Raw genomic sequence first — 14613 nt, forward strand, 5'->3', positions numbered from 1 at the left:
GCACGAGAGTGATAACAAATCTGCCATAAATCATGTCTTGCCCTGTAATGTAAAGCACAGTAGCCATGACTCTGGGTATATTAGAACATATTGTGCTGGCCTCTTCCTGGACTTCCTTCATGATAACAGCATTGTAACATGATAACTGTTGTAATAGCTTTTCTGATAAATATAATTGGGATGTTATTCATAAGGATGTCAGATTCAAGATATTGACCCCTAAAGTTTTTACCCCCTGTAGATGCTATACTTTTTACAATATTTGTATGTTATGTTGGTGTATCTTCTGTCATTTGACAAATAGCCTAACAAATTCTTGTGATATAAAATTATTCCATATCAAATCAAATCAGATAAAGTCTTGTGTAGATGTAAGCCCCTAATGAGAGGCCTGTTGGTAGAATGTATTACATAAACACAATTTGATTATAATGTTATTTGAATTATGTAATTTCAATGGGCTTGTTTGACTAATTCTATTTGTGTGTTAAGTGACTGCAAAGACCAATGATTGAGCCAGGCTCTGTTTCACATGAACAAAAGCTTCCACGTGGCATCTTTCAGATATCAAGTTCCCAGAATGGATTACATTACAAAATTCTGAAGATCAATACTTCCATGATCTAGCTAATATTTGCCCATACTTTATCTATTTGCATTGGTCCTCCTCATAGTAATAAATGCCTTTCCTAACTAGGACTATTGGCTCTCCATAGACTACAATTATAGATTAGGTATTACTGACGCATGAATGTTCAATCTGCCTAATCTTTAATCTGAGATTGATGGGAGGGCTAGCTTCTGGCAATTACAATGAGCATTTTGCCAAGCTGTTTTCAAAGTGCTGGAAAAAGCCTATTGATTTGTGCTTAATTTCATTGAGGCTAATACACTGCTGGCTGTGGGCAGGCCACAGAGGAGCGGTCGCTGTGAAATTACAGATGCCTGTGAAAGCGCACCACAAATCAATAATGGTGTAGGGCCGTTTGTATGTCTAACGTTCGTCCCTCCCTCTCTGGGCTACTTCAAGGTCACAGTTTTAGTGTATAAACTGAAGGTTCAGGGACAGTCCAGTCTCAACCTGTCCCATCTGTGACATCAAACAAAACCACAACTGTCAGGAAAGGAAATTCATTACAAGTGATGTTTTGTTCTCTTGAGGGATGCTATCATTATGGCTATGTATGGGCCTGTTAGCTCTTTCTTTGGATGTATAATTGCACTACACTATTTCAGCATCATTCTGCCAACCAGATCCTTGGTATAATCACTTAAAAGAGTAAAATATTGAAAATAAGTAAAACAAATTATTTTCTATAAAAGATGGGTGGGTAACTATCATTCATAGACCACCTCATGGGGGGTTCTTAGGTTGTTTTCATTCCACACGTAGTCGTAGCTGTTGACTTCAACAACGTGCTTCATACCGACACACATTGTAGCCACGCCCTCCAAACAGAACAAAACAGCGACGACAGCGCGCTCAGCTCATTCAGCACTGGAGCTACAGACTGCCTACAATGACAGAAGGAGCCGACCAAAGTCTCTGTCCGTTCAGATGATGTCAGGGGATATATTTCGTCGTTGCTCAGTTTAATGCGTTGGAGCCTTTTCACATCTGTTTTTCCAAAGGCATCTGCATTTCCACTGTGTTTCTTTGACTTTGACCTCTCTGAAAATGCCTTTTCCACCCATAAGCCTCCATCCACGGATTTCCTCTCCTGGGAAGGAGCTCTTCAGGAAAAAGAAGTCAAACCTTGTGCCTACTCAACATTTGTTAGGAAGTAAAACGAAGGATGAAAAAGACTCTGATCGAGAGAAACTGTCCACGTCGTGGCCATCGAGCAACCTGAGGCAACTTAGCAGAAAGCCGCAGCAACAGTTGAGTAAGGCGTCCGCTCCCAGGTCGGCTGCTAACGGAGAAACCGAGAGTAAGCACTCCGGTCTCGCTGTGCCCAAATCAATGGGCAACTCCTGCGACAGCGTTCCACGGTCTAGTTCCGGGGAGTCCGGGGCGCAGAGGAGTCAAAAGTATGCCTCTCGAAGTTCGCTCGGCAAGGAGGAAGGGGACGAGGAGATTCGTTTCTCTCTGAGTCTAACTCCAGAGGCGATCCTGGTCATTCAGAAGCGCAATTTGGAGAAACAGATGATGGCCAAGCAACAGAAATGCTGTGCGTCAGGAGACTTCAGACACAGGCGGGTTTTCCCTTCCAAGAGGACGCAAGGCGGCTCCAAAAGCACAGTGCCGGTAGCCAAGCTAGAGACTCCAGGAGATGACATCAGGACAATTGTCAAGATATCCCTCCTGAACGACCAGTACAAATATGACGATGTCGAGTATGAGGAAGAGGATGGAGATGTGGATGAAACAGTCATGAGGAAATGTAAAGAATGGCTTAAAGGTGTAGAGAGTGCTGCTGCTTTTGGGAAAATAGACAGACTGTCATCCCTCCCCCATTTGAAAAGCTGACAAATGACTATTAATTTGAACTCTGACCCGAACTGGAGACACTTTTAGTTTAGATTTGATTATGGTTCATAAGACATGAACGAAGAACGTCACCCACTTAGTTGCCACAGCCACAGTGAACTGAGAGATGTTGAGTGGTGTTTTGATTGAGCTTGTTTGTCACTTAAGACTGTCACACGACTGTTAAAATCCTCTTGCACACTGCTGTCTTTATCATTTTGGCTTCTTTGTGAAAATGTATATTATTATAACATGTGATGTGGGTGAGAATGAAGACTTTCTAAATGACAGCAGCTATCTTGATCTTGCCTAGAGACTCTTCCTTTGTGCCAGAGAACAATAGCCTCCTGAACGGTGTCTATGCGCCTGAGCGTATAGGGGACAAATTATCTTTTGTAAACAATATTATTTATCGCTTTACCGAGTTGATGACACGGGAAAGCTATTGTTACCCAGTGTTCATAACAAAGCCGTGTTTGTACAGTATTTATTATGCAATCTCACTAGGGTCAGGGGACCCCAAATGTATTGCTTTTTTCTGTCACTTTTTTATAATAAAACTTGTTAAAACTATCTTTGTTTCAAAGTATTGATGCTTTACTTAAAACAGGCCTCTCTCATACAATTGCACAGCATGATATTATCTTGGTGCTTTAGTTATCTGTTGTAAACAGGCTATGACAGGGAGAAATAGCCATTCTGCATAAAGTGTCAAAAGTCAAGGCGTGCGAAGGATGGCACCGACCGAAACATCACTGCCATCACCACTTAGTCTATTTGGATTCTTTGTTGCAACTAAGCCTCTTATGTTCAGTACTAAATGAGATTGGGGACTCGTCAGCGTGCTTGGACACCGGACAACATCTTAAATGGAAGAGCAACGCTAAACACTTCATTTCAATGGGAAATAAAGGGACAGGGAACGTCGCCATAAATTCCGAAATAAATCACAATTTCTTTATGAAGAGCTCGAGCTTAATTCAATACGAAGTCGTGATTACTCAATAAGAACACGCATGCATAGCGTAGTGGCTCTTGGATAGAAGATCCTATAGATTTGTAGATCCCTGAAAGTCTAGTCTTCATCATTTATGCTGTTCAGTTTGAATACAATACATGCAAGCAGCTTTAACCCAACAAGTGAACGTGTAGTCTACAGTGCGTCATCATGTCTATGGCAACGCTACGCTTGCGCAGGAGCGAACTTGGTCTACTGTTAAACAAGTCTTCAGTATTACAATTAACAATCAAGGGGAACACCTATAGCCTGTTTTTTTTTTGGCCAACATTTCCTTCAAGAACTGCAGCACTCAGTCAGTATTTAGGACTAATTTTGGAACGGTTATCAATTGTTGAGACATTTAAGGGGGCATGGGCTGAAACTAACTTGTGCTTTATCCAATTTACTATTACGTAGGTCTTCCTTAGGCTCCTGAGTGTTTAGCAAGGAGCAAAACAAGTGGCGAACTTTAAGAAGACCTATGTCGCTTATCATTTGCAATACTTTTTTTTCACCACATGCAATCTGGCAAGTGACAACAGAGAATTGGAAACTGTATCCCTGGCGGTTGCCATAGTTATATTGAACCAACAATGGCGCATTGTGGGTGATCCCACCCATGTTTTAGGCTTTTAGCACAGACCCAGCACGCATTCCTCTATCACAGTGGAAATCTGTAGAACTGTAGGAAAAACTATCTGTTTTTGGTAAGTCTTTTCACCACCACCCCCCCCTCTCTGTGTGCATGGATGTGGGGTGTGAGAGGTGAGTGTTTTATCTAAATATTTTAATGGTGAATGTTGTTTAATATAATTGGCTAACAGGGATAAGATGTGTGTCACCTATGTGATTACACTTATAAGCTGTAAACTCTCTCTCTCTCTGTCTTTCTGTCTCTCTCTTTCTCTCTTTTTTGCTCTCTCTCTAATGCATGTTTGATTGCTCATTTCAACATTACTTCCACCATATTTCCATGTTAACTTTTACAGGATTCTGTCCCTCCCATGCCATGGCATATAAGCCTCACAGAGTTCACCAACAATGCACTCTGCCTTCCATACTGGATACATATCTGTCTCCTGATCTTAAAAACAAGGTAAACACTTCAAAACATGAGTGTGCAATGTGTAGATATGTTCCAGGTAACCAACCATGACAACATTACCATCTCAAAATAATAATTTCATGAAAAGAAAAACAAGTGACAGTTGTTGTTTGACAGTTCCTTACAATTGTTCATTGTGTGGTATAGATTCTCTGAGTCTGTCGCACCCTCGTCCTCATGCATGTCTGCATAAGTTAGTCAACAGAAGGGTCTTTGCACAAGGACAGACCACTCTGTGATACTCTGTGATGTCACAACATGTTCTAACACAGCTTCTTTCTTACCCCCCCTCTCTTTATCTCTCCCATTCGCTCTCTCTCTCTTCACTCTCTCTCAGCACCTGTGTGCATGTCCGTGTGTGGAGTGCAGTTGTGTAACTGTTAGCCTTTGTGTTGCCTCAATAGCCATATTGTTTGCAGGCCACTGTCCTCACCACCAAGCAAGCTACTCTTCTGTCTGGTGTCATTCATGTCTGTTGTCTGAGTGGGGTCTGTACTGTTCACACCGTCTTTGTCCAGAGTCCTTACATCATTCCTTATCTGTTTGTTTGTCCCAAGACATCAGCCTCAAGAAGTGTGTGTGTGTGCGCAAGTCAGAGTGTGTGTGAGAGAGAAAAAGAGGGAAAATTAAGCAACTTTAGAAACAGAAGACAGTCTCCTTGGTTACAAACTGCAACATACCTTTTTTTAGTCTGCCTTGTTCTCTCGTCGCTTTCTTTTTCTGGTGGCATTCTTTCTTCTCTATGTATGCTTTCAGAATGTTCATTTACCACACACTGAGTGTTCCATTCTTTGTAAGTTTGTACCCCCCACCACCTCTCTCCCTCCCTATACCCCTTGCAGCTCCTCTGGGGGTCTGGGCTACCCACAAAGCAAAGTCTGCCTTGGGAAGGTGTAGACTACTGATATTTAGCTGAGGTGTAAACTGAAGGCATACACAGCTTGTTCCCTCTCATTGTTGGCTTGGGACTAGATGGCCGGATGGATGGATGGATCAACTCAGACAGACTGTGCCGCTCTGATTCATGGCAGTACAGTGTTAAAGCTGTGTGTGTGTGTGTGTGTGTGTGTGTGTGTGTGTGTGTGTGTGTGTGTGTGTGTGTGTGTGTGTGTGTGTGTGTGTGTTGTGTGTACGTGCAGATCCTTATATGCTTGATGACATCACTCAAGGCCGTCTTTCGTCACCGCGTCCACTGGGAGACAAGATTACTGCGCGTTTGCAGCACTGTACCCTATTCGCCTTTGCCCTCCTGGTCCCGTTGCTGTGGCAATGGCGCTGATAAATACTGCCACCCCTCCAGTGCCCCCTTTGTGAGGGTGACAAAGCACCCACTTCCTGTTTGGGCGCTCGTCCCATAAATGGCTGGGAATGTGGTCAAATGGAGGCTGCCAGCGGGTAGCCTGGCCTTTTCCCTCGGGCTGGACAGGCAGTCAGTCAGAGAGGGAGAGAGCGAGAGAGAGGTAGAGAGGGAGAGTTTGATAAAGTTTGGGGGTTGATGAGAAAGAGATAGCATTTTCCTGCACCATCCTTCACTTCCTCCCTCCTCTTTACCTTTACGTGACCCTGTGATCTAATGGAGCAAGGCACACAGACGTGGGAATGGCTTTAAAAGCAGAGACCTTGTTGAAAACTGGGAGACCTTTTGCAAGACTTGTATACACCTACATGCACTGCACTCCAATAACTTAAATGGGCACAGCAAATGCATAGATGCCACTGTTACTCTTGCACTTGAATTTTTGCATGTGTGACGCATGGTCAGACCCAAGCCCGGTCGTGCCACTGTGAAGGTGCCCCAGCCACGCTCACAGCGTGCTGTCAGGTCATCTAATGCAGAGGGACACTAGGCCTAAATGTGCTGCAATGCAAAGCTCAGTAAGCCATGTGATCCTTTTACAGCAGCTGAGAAGCACGACACGCTAACCTATAGAGCTAAGTGGTGGGATGTTTTGGGCACTGATGCAGGTGGGGATGGTGCACGTACAAGCAAGGACTGTATACAGTAGTCAAGAAGCCATGAGTGCCAATCAGGTGTGGTCACAGAGGGAAAGATTTAAATGACAGACAGGTAAAGTGATATTGTATCTGACACACTGGTGCCATGTTTAGTTGTTCCAAGGGCTCAACACTCATCTGGCTGAAAGCACTCCATATTCACACCTGAGCTGTGTTTAAATATGCAGTACTGATGTAATTGGGGCTCTATTTGTGTTCTCCAGAGCCTTTAGTAAATCACTGTCACATATAAGACATAAATATTCACTCTCAGACACACACACACACACATCAGCCACACATACACACCCACATCTCAAAACCACTATTTGAAGAATTGGTAAAGACACCACCCTCGACCTAACAACATCAAAGACATTTTGTGCACTTCAGTGTTCTTGGAAGCGACATCAAATTTGCCACCAATGAGAACCCACAGAGGACGGCTTCATTGAATTCAACATTCAAAGACCTGTGAAGAGTATTTGAAAAGAGGCAGTGGGACACGGCGTGTCCTTGTTTAAAGTTGCCAAGAGACCACCTCTATCCACAGAAGGAGCACAATCTCTATAGAGCATTCAGTTTCTTGGTGTTTTAAGCCCTCAACGTTGTCGTCAAGGCTTGGGTTAAGGTTAGGGTTAGGATTAGGTGCCTTTAAATCAACGGTGGAAGGCGATGTGGAAGGCAGGCTTAAAACACCATCGAGCAATATGAGATGTCTTTGGATTTGGAATAGGGTTCAGCAAACTGGTCGTGCAGTACTTCATTCCAGTCACAACAGCATCTCTCCATTATTGAATTTGTAAGGAGGCATCAGTTGTGCTGGGTCAGCCTCAGTACAAGTTAAAATCTGCTAAACACTCCTCTTCCAAACCTGTCATTATTGCCAATGGTGATGAACAAAATGATCCTCCCGTTTTTAATCAGATTGCTTGGTAGATGGTTATGTCTGTGGTCACTGCTGCTTTCAAGGTATACGTTGTATTGTGTAACTCACTGAATGCCCAATTCTTTCAATTGTCCCGTGTTACATAAGGGAGAAAATGGCTATCTGAGAGTGTTGCTGATGTTGGCTGTAATCTGTCATCAGCGCAGAAGCCATGCTGTTTGTGCCTTTATGAAATTGTTTTCCGAGAAATTGAGTGGGAATTAAATGAGGTGAGTCAGGGTGATCATTGTGTGTGTGTGTGTGTGTGTGTGTGTGTGTGTGTGTGTGTGTGTGTGTGTGTGTGTGTGTGTGTGTGGTGGTGGTGTGTGTGTGTGTGTGTGTGTGTGGGGGGGGGGTGATGCCATTAGGCCTCCCTTCATAGCAAATCCCCTCATAACAGTTATGTAAGTGCTAATTATTCTAAGCAGGAAATTGTCAGGACAGGACAGGTCTGTTGTCCTCCTCATAGTCCAATTCTCTATTATTCTTAGAGATTAAAGTGATTACGGACTCACAGGTTTGGGTGCCTGTATTAAATTGTGTTAAAAAGGCTACAAGAGAGAGGGGGGAAGGGTGCATCTTATTAATCCACAGTACTTTTCTCATCTTCCTGGCAGAGACACAATGAAGCAAAGCCATTCACTCAGAAGACTTTCAGCTCCATCAGCAAGAAGGAGGCCTCCACCTTTCAAATGCTCATTGGCCTGGACGCAGATCCTGATGAGCTAGCACAGATGAAACACAAAGCGCTTCAGGATCAGGTAGCACAGGCACAGGGCGCACTGGGAAACAACGCCCTATTCAGGTTATGGGGGGTCATCCATCAAGACCCTGTTTCAATAGTGTTCCTACTGGCTCAGTGAAAAAAGGACTCACGTTTTTCCAGTCCAAACTATGGTGTCGCTGCAAGCAACACCGGGTCATTTAGTTGTGCTGGAATCACGTTGCTGCCGTCAGATCATGTGGCCTGCACACCTGGCAGTGATGGATGTTTGTGGAGAATGGGTCAAAGCGGTCTGCAGCAACAACAACGGCTCGGCTTTAACAATACACATAGTGACACACAAGACACAAAATATGGTCGTTTTGATCTTAGCATGAATAAAGATCCCAGCTAAGATTGAGCACTTCAAAACTTTTCCTGTGTCTGATGCTAGACAGTGACACACCAGTCTTTTGTGAAGCATTCAGACTGTCAGAAGCTTTTGGGGCCATTCTCATTAGATCTTTTAAAAATAGACTGAGAGTGGGGACTTCTTATTAAGCACGGTGCCATTGCAGTCATCCTTTGGATTATGTCTTTGTTGACAGTTTTATTTTTGTACATCCAATAAGTGATGACACCCTGCATTAAATCCTATGAAGTTCCTGTCCTAAATACAATTATTTTACTCTGTCTTTTAGCACCACCTAGAGGTGTACTGGGGTATGTACCGTCTGAGAGATGAACTGGCCCACCACTACGCCGCACTGCTGAGAGAGAAGGTGCAGCGGCAGAGACAGGAGATCAGACAGCGCGAGGAACACCTCATCCAAACTCAACGCAGCCGGATAAAAAAAGTAAAACCAGTCATACCTCTCAACTTGTGGATTTTCACATATCTCACTGTCAGGCCATCAGGAACTTTCTCCATAACAACACATCCATCATAGCCACAGCTTATGTATGCATAACAAATATACCTACAAATACTGGTTACAGCCCTGACAGTGAGATTTAGCCATGTCCATCATATCCTATGGCCAAAAATGAGCCAAATGGGAGATATATTATTGAACAAGATTGCATCACACAGTATTCTGTTCTATTACTGGTGTGGCATACAAGCATTTGCTCTGATTTACCAGTGGGAGGTGCCACCTGCCTGTGTTGGCTGAGCCCCTCTTGTTTTGTATCTTTAATCAGGTGTCCCATTAAAAGATATATTCTATTGACCATGCTGATCACTAGAATTGTGTCAGTTGCTTTTGTATACTAGATAAAAAGCACTCTTTGCTAAGTAGGCTTCTCAATGGTTGACACTGGTACAGTACATTATAAGGACATTTTTTCTGCTTACTGCTATAGTCACCACTGTTTTATTTCCCTGACACGAGGACAGTGGGTGTCACTCTTCTTAAAGTGTCAAGATGGTTGTCCAAAGACCCCTCCTGGACTTGTAGACTTCACCCACAGGAACTCTGTAGGGAAGCAGAACAAAGGCCTGACGTTTAGTGAGGTGGGTGGATGCTGTTGGTCTTGGTGGCCTTACACATGAGAGAGACCTTGATCCCATGGTAATGAGGCCAGTTTGTCAATACAGTCAAGACCTGCCAGGTCTATCAAGCTTCAACCCAAATACACAACTGTGAGAATCAAAGCTTCCTCATACTGACGACACCAAGAGATCCCACCCTTCACTCTAGCCTCCCCACAGTGAACATCATGAATATTAATTAGGGTATTTCGTATTAGTTAACAACTTTTTTCTTTGATTTAGAATTTCAATCCTCAGGCAAATACCTGTACGGTAGTGTAAGAAACAACATGTAGCTTTTATTGTCCAAAAAGTACTTACAGATGTAAACAACTAAGGCATAACAAAATTACAGATCGCTAAGTATTCTTCTCTTGTGAATTCTGATTGTCAGGCTTTTTTTTTGTTTGTTTTTCTCAGGCCCAGACCAGTGCATAAATGAATATACCCAAATGCCTGACACAAACAACCAGTATGCATAGAATGCACAGAAGTAGCCTACATTCTCATTTTGGAATTAGAAACTATACATTGCATCTTTAGTGGAGGAATCCTTAAAACCTGAATATTTATTTTATCACGTCAAGCTATTCCTTCATTAAAACCCCCTTGGGGTGGATTTAAATCCTTACTTTTAATTAGCATTCTTCCAGATGTATGTTATCGGTACTCAATGACTAGAATCAATAAAATTAACTTTGTGAAACTTGCAAATACATTTTTAGTTAAACAATTGATCAAAATGAGTAAATGCATGTTTAGAACATGTTGATTGAAGATTTGATTGGCTTTGATAGAATAGGTGATGTTAGAAACACAATTACTGGTGCCATAGCAGTATGAAAAGAAAATAAGTATAACTATATATACTCTTTTGATCCCGTGACGGAAATAGTTTGAACCACTTTCCTTTAACACTGTCTTTCAATCCCACTTCCTCAAGAGCACTGAAGGAAGTTTGTCTGGCTTACCGAAGCAGGGGGAAGCCGTTGGTGTGGACTTGCGATTGAAGTTGATTTTGGCTGTCTGGGCAGCAGGACAATAGTCCTTTTTCTTCCCTCTCGGGTGAGAGAGACTACAGAGGTTGATGATGGCCACTTTTAGGGGGTTGGTAGTGGATAGACATGAGGGGGGGGGGGGGGGGTAGTTGAGACAGATCCTGGCTTATCAAACCCCCTCCTATAAAAGCTGAACTTCTTCAGGAGGCCATACCATAATAGTCCCCTCTAATGACCTGCACTGGAGGGAGGACAAAGCAGCAGCTATAAAAAGCTTTATGGGCCTGCCGGTAGGAAACCTTTGGTACAAATTGCTGAGCAAATGAAACTGGCCGTTGTTTCCTCAGCCCTGGCCGGCCTGGAGAGGGCCGTGAGGTGGGGGGTTCTCTCCTGGCTCCAGAGATGGGTCGGACCCCAAATAGGCTTCTCTGAGGACACCTGCTGGGCCCTAATTGGTCCCTGCTGCACTTAACAGCTTCCTGTGGCTGTGTGTTTACTTCTCATTTGTCTCGTGTGCTCCCGCTCCCAGCTGCCTGAGAGATGGGCCACCTCTCCAGGCTCTCGCCGTCGTTCTCACCTTTCCTACCTACTTACACCCTCCTCATTCACGCCAGCTCCGGACTAGACCTTGTCTCCAACCCCCTCTTCCCCCTTCTTTGTTCCCTGTTTTATTTCTCAGAAAAAGAAGAAGAGTCCAGAGGGCCAGAAACTCAGCCGCCTCACAGTTTCGCACAACGAAGTACATTTCAGAGATTTCCCTAAAACCACTTATTATCTGGTAAGCTCACCACATCCAGGCCCCAGTTTAGTCTTTAAGGCTGGTCAGTTGTTGACCACCTGACATTCTGATTTGAACTGAAGATTTTCCTGATCTATGCATGACATCCACAGTGTTATTTGACCATATACTATCTAACACAGAACAGCTGGAAAGTTTAGCAACACTTTTTGTAAGCCCTTTTTGAAATGTATAGGTTTGTGTAATACCTGTATGTAAGTGTTCTCTTAATTGAGTGACTAGTGGGGCTCTTAGACCCAATCATACCAGTTGACATTACATGGTAGGTCAGCTGATTGTAAGGCCTACATATATCCCTTCATCAAATGTGTCCACCATTTGCCTGAAGAAGACCCAGCAGGGTCGAAACGTTGCCTGTTGTGCATTAAATATATGGGAGTCAAAAGCAGTGTTGCGGACATTATATATATGTTCAATTGAGTACGTTTTCTTTTGTCCTGCACCTGCCAGAAGGTGGGATGTGCGTGTGTGTGTGTATATGTACTAAAAGACAAAGAGATAACAGTACACCACCACACTATGTCATGGCCATTGCCACTGTCCCCACACTCTGTATCAGATCCTGGAAGTGCAGAGCCTGCTGGTCCAGCACGGCTATCTGAAGACCCATCAGGAGCGGGAGCTGTTCAACCAATGGGTGGACCAGCACCGTAGAGGCAGCAAGCTGAGAGGGAAGCTCAACCAGATGGGTGAGGATTTCTGTCTGGGGGAGTTTAGGGTTGATTTGACCAACTGATAACTTTGGTCGAAACCAAACGTAGGCTAATTAATTCTGACCTTCCACATAAAAAGAGACATGCATTTTTAGGGTGAGCATCATTGCAGTTTGTTTTGAATTGACATTATATGCACTCTTGATTGTAGTCTTTGAGTGCTGTCAGACTTTAATCACTCAGATTGATTGATTGATTGATTGATTGATTGTAATATTCACAGTGATTTGCAGCAAGTCAGCTCCAAATCTAGGGTTTGAGAGTCTCATGAAACGACAATTTCTGCTGCCCAAGATTCACATCTCAAGTCATGACAGAGACCCTCAGGAAGACGTAAGTCCTTCCCAAACTTCCTTGTGATGAGATGCTTCCAGTTACTACCTGAAAACATTTGTGGGTGAAATGTTGCAAGTCTTCATCATCACATGACATGGCAGTCAGCAATGTTTCTGTCCGACATCTGCTAAAATGGGAAAGACATGTGACCCTCTGACTCTGTATTCCCGTCATGTATTTTTACCTCTGTGTGCCTCAGGCTGGGCAGAGTTATGCAGTGCACTACTCCCTGTCCTGAGCTGATCAGGGTGGGCTTTTGGATGGGGGCAGTGGCTCTCCCTGCTCCTGTTGTTCCAGCACAAACATCACTCAGTGCCACTGACTAATTTAGCATGGGAGCCGCTTTAGAGACGGACTCGGATTGCTCACGTAGCAGTGAGGTGGACAAACACCATCCACCAGCTCCCCCAGCATACACACACATGCACGCACACAGGCACACACACACACACACACACACACACACACACACGCACACACACACACACACACTTACACACACACACACACACACACACACACACACACAGCTCCTGCTTTCTTAAGGCGGCTTTCCTCAGCTCAAGGCAGCACAGACAAACATCACCCAGGGGTGAATGTCTAATTCATTTCACACACAAAAGGGCCAGAGCAATTCGGCCGGGGATGTCACCTCATCCCAGACGTGAGTGTTTGTGTGCATGTGTGTGAGACTGTGTTTCTGTGTGTGTGTGTGTTTGTGTGTGTGTGTGTGTGTGTGTGTGTCTGTGTGTGTGTGAACTTTTTTCAATCTCCAATGTACAGTTTTGGTTTCAATTAACGGATAATCCTCTGAAAACAGATGTTTATTCTATGATATGCCCTCTCATGCATAAATGATGTGTCTTAATAAAGACAATAGAAAAAACAGTCTATAATAACATGACATCTAATTCTTAGTATCTAGTAGTATCCAGCATAAATATTCGGTATGAGACATATAAAGAAAGAAGAAATGTGGAATAATTAGCAGCTTATAATGCATATTATGAAACAATTACAGAATAGTACTCTATTTATTGTGCCGACACAGTATCTCCCATTATGGTGCTAAACCCCTTTGAGCATTGTTTCGATTCCTGTCACACAAACACTTTGTTAGGGGGATGCTAAAGTCCATCGGGTGCGTGCGACGTGTTAACTAAGGCCACGGATGGTGTTTGTGAGCACTTGCAGCTTGGTCACTACCTCGTTCTCTGACATTAGAAGACCGGTTTGAAAAGTAGTTGGAAGAGTGGCACAAGTCAGTGTTGACAACTCCTCCGCCGGTGTGAAGTCACCAGGCAAACATGGCCGACAGATGTCCCCCTTCCTCTCCCAGTTTGATATGCCATGGAACATTCCCCAGATTGTTGCATTGCACACCCCCCTACCCCAAACCGCAGAGCCACAGCAATTCGATTTGAGGACCAATAGCATGATAACGTTGAGAGATGTACATGAGTACTTTTATATTTTGGGGGTGAGACAAACCCTACATACCAGCCAGACGGTCCGTATGTTTGTCCAGCGATGTCTGTTTGGTTTCTATGAAGGCTCACTGAGTCATAATGTCTCAGGGGCCTGTAGAATCTGACACCCATTTATTACCACTATGGGCAATTAAATATGTCTGTTTATACCACTGGGCAGTCTGGGACCTGATACAATGGAAAAGAAAGTCCGTATTAAAGAGTACGTCTCTCACAAACAAAAGGCAAAACAAAAAACAAATCAACACAGACGTCCACTGAGTCAGGCTGAAGACGAACAGCAAAAATAGCCCAAGCCGTGCCTTTCACTTGACACTCTCTCTTTCCATCTCTGCCCATATTCACCCTGATTAATCACTCTACTTCTCCATCTGCATTATTTACTTCATCTCCTCCATAATCGGAATGTGTGTTTCTGTGCGGCGACCATGGCGTTTGTATGGGCCTGTTACCTGCTGCACGGTGCTGTGAGTAAACGCTGTCCAGCTGGGGTTCACTGCTCCAGGCCAGTTTGCACCCAGCAGACAAAGTGTGTCTGCACC

At 43.9% G+C, this 14613-nt stretch overlaps 1 protein-coding gene across 1 annotated transcript; it reads left to right on the forward strand.

The window, feature by feature from the left end:
* The first annotated feature begins 1514 nt into the window (after positions 1-1514).
* On the forward strand, positions 1515-3043 carry prr18 (proline rich 18). The gene has a single exon (XM_076285076.1). The coding sequence runs from the start codon at positions 1679-1681 to the stop codon at positions 2468-2470; it is 792 nt and encodes a 263-aa protein (XP_076141191.1). The 5' UTR covers positions 1515-1678; the 3' UTR covers positions 2471-3043.
* The last annotated feature ends 11570 nt before the right edge of the window (positions 3044-14613 follow it).

The sequence above is a fragment of the Alosa pseudoharengus genome, unplaced genomic scaffold, assembly GCF_046254945.1.
Source record: "Alosa pseudoharengus isolate Yale_2024_CS ecotype anadromous, Long Island Sound unplaced genomic scaffold, YU_APseudo_1.1 YU_APseudo_1.1_scf_15, whole genome shotgun sequence".
In the NCBI taxonomy this organism is placed as follows: domain Eukaryota; kingdom Metazoa; phylum Chordata; class Actinopteri; order Clupeiformes; family Clupeidae; genus Alosa; species Alosa pseudoharengus.

Coding starts and splice junctions, on each gene's coding strand:
- prr18 (XM_076285076.1), top strand. CDS start 1,679: ATGCCTTTTCCACCCATAAGCCTCCATCCACGGATTTCCTCTCCTGGG.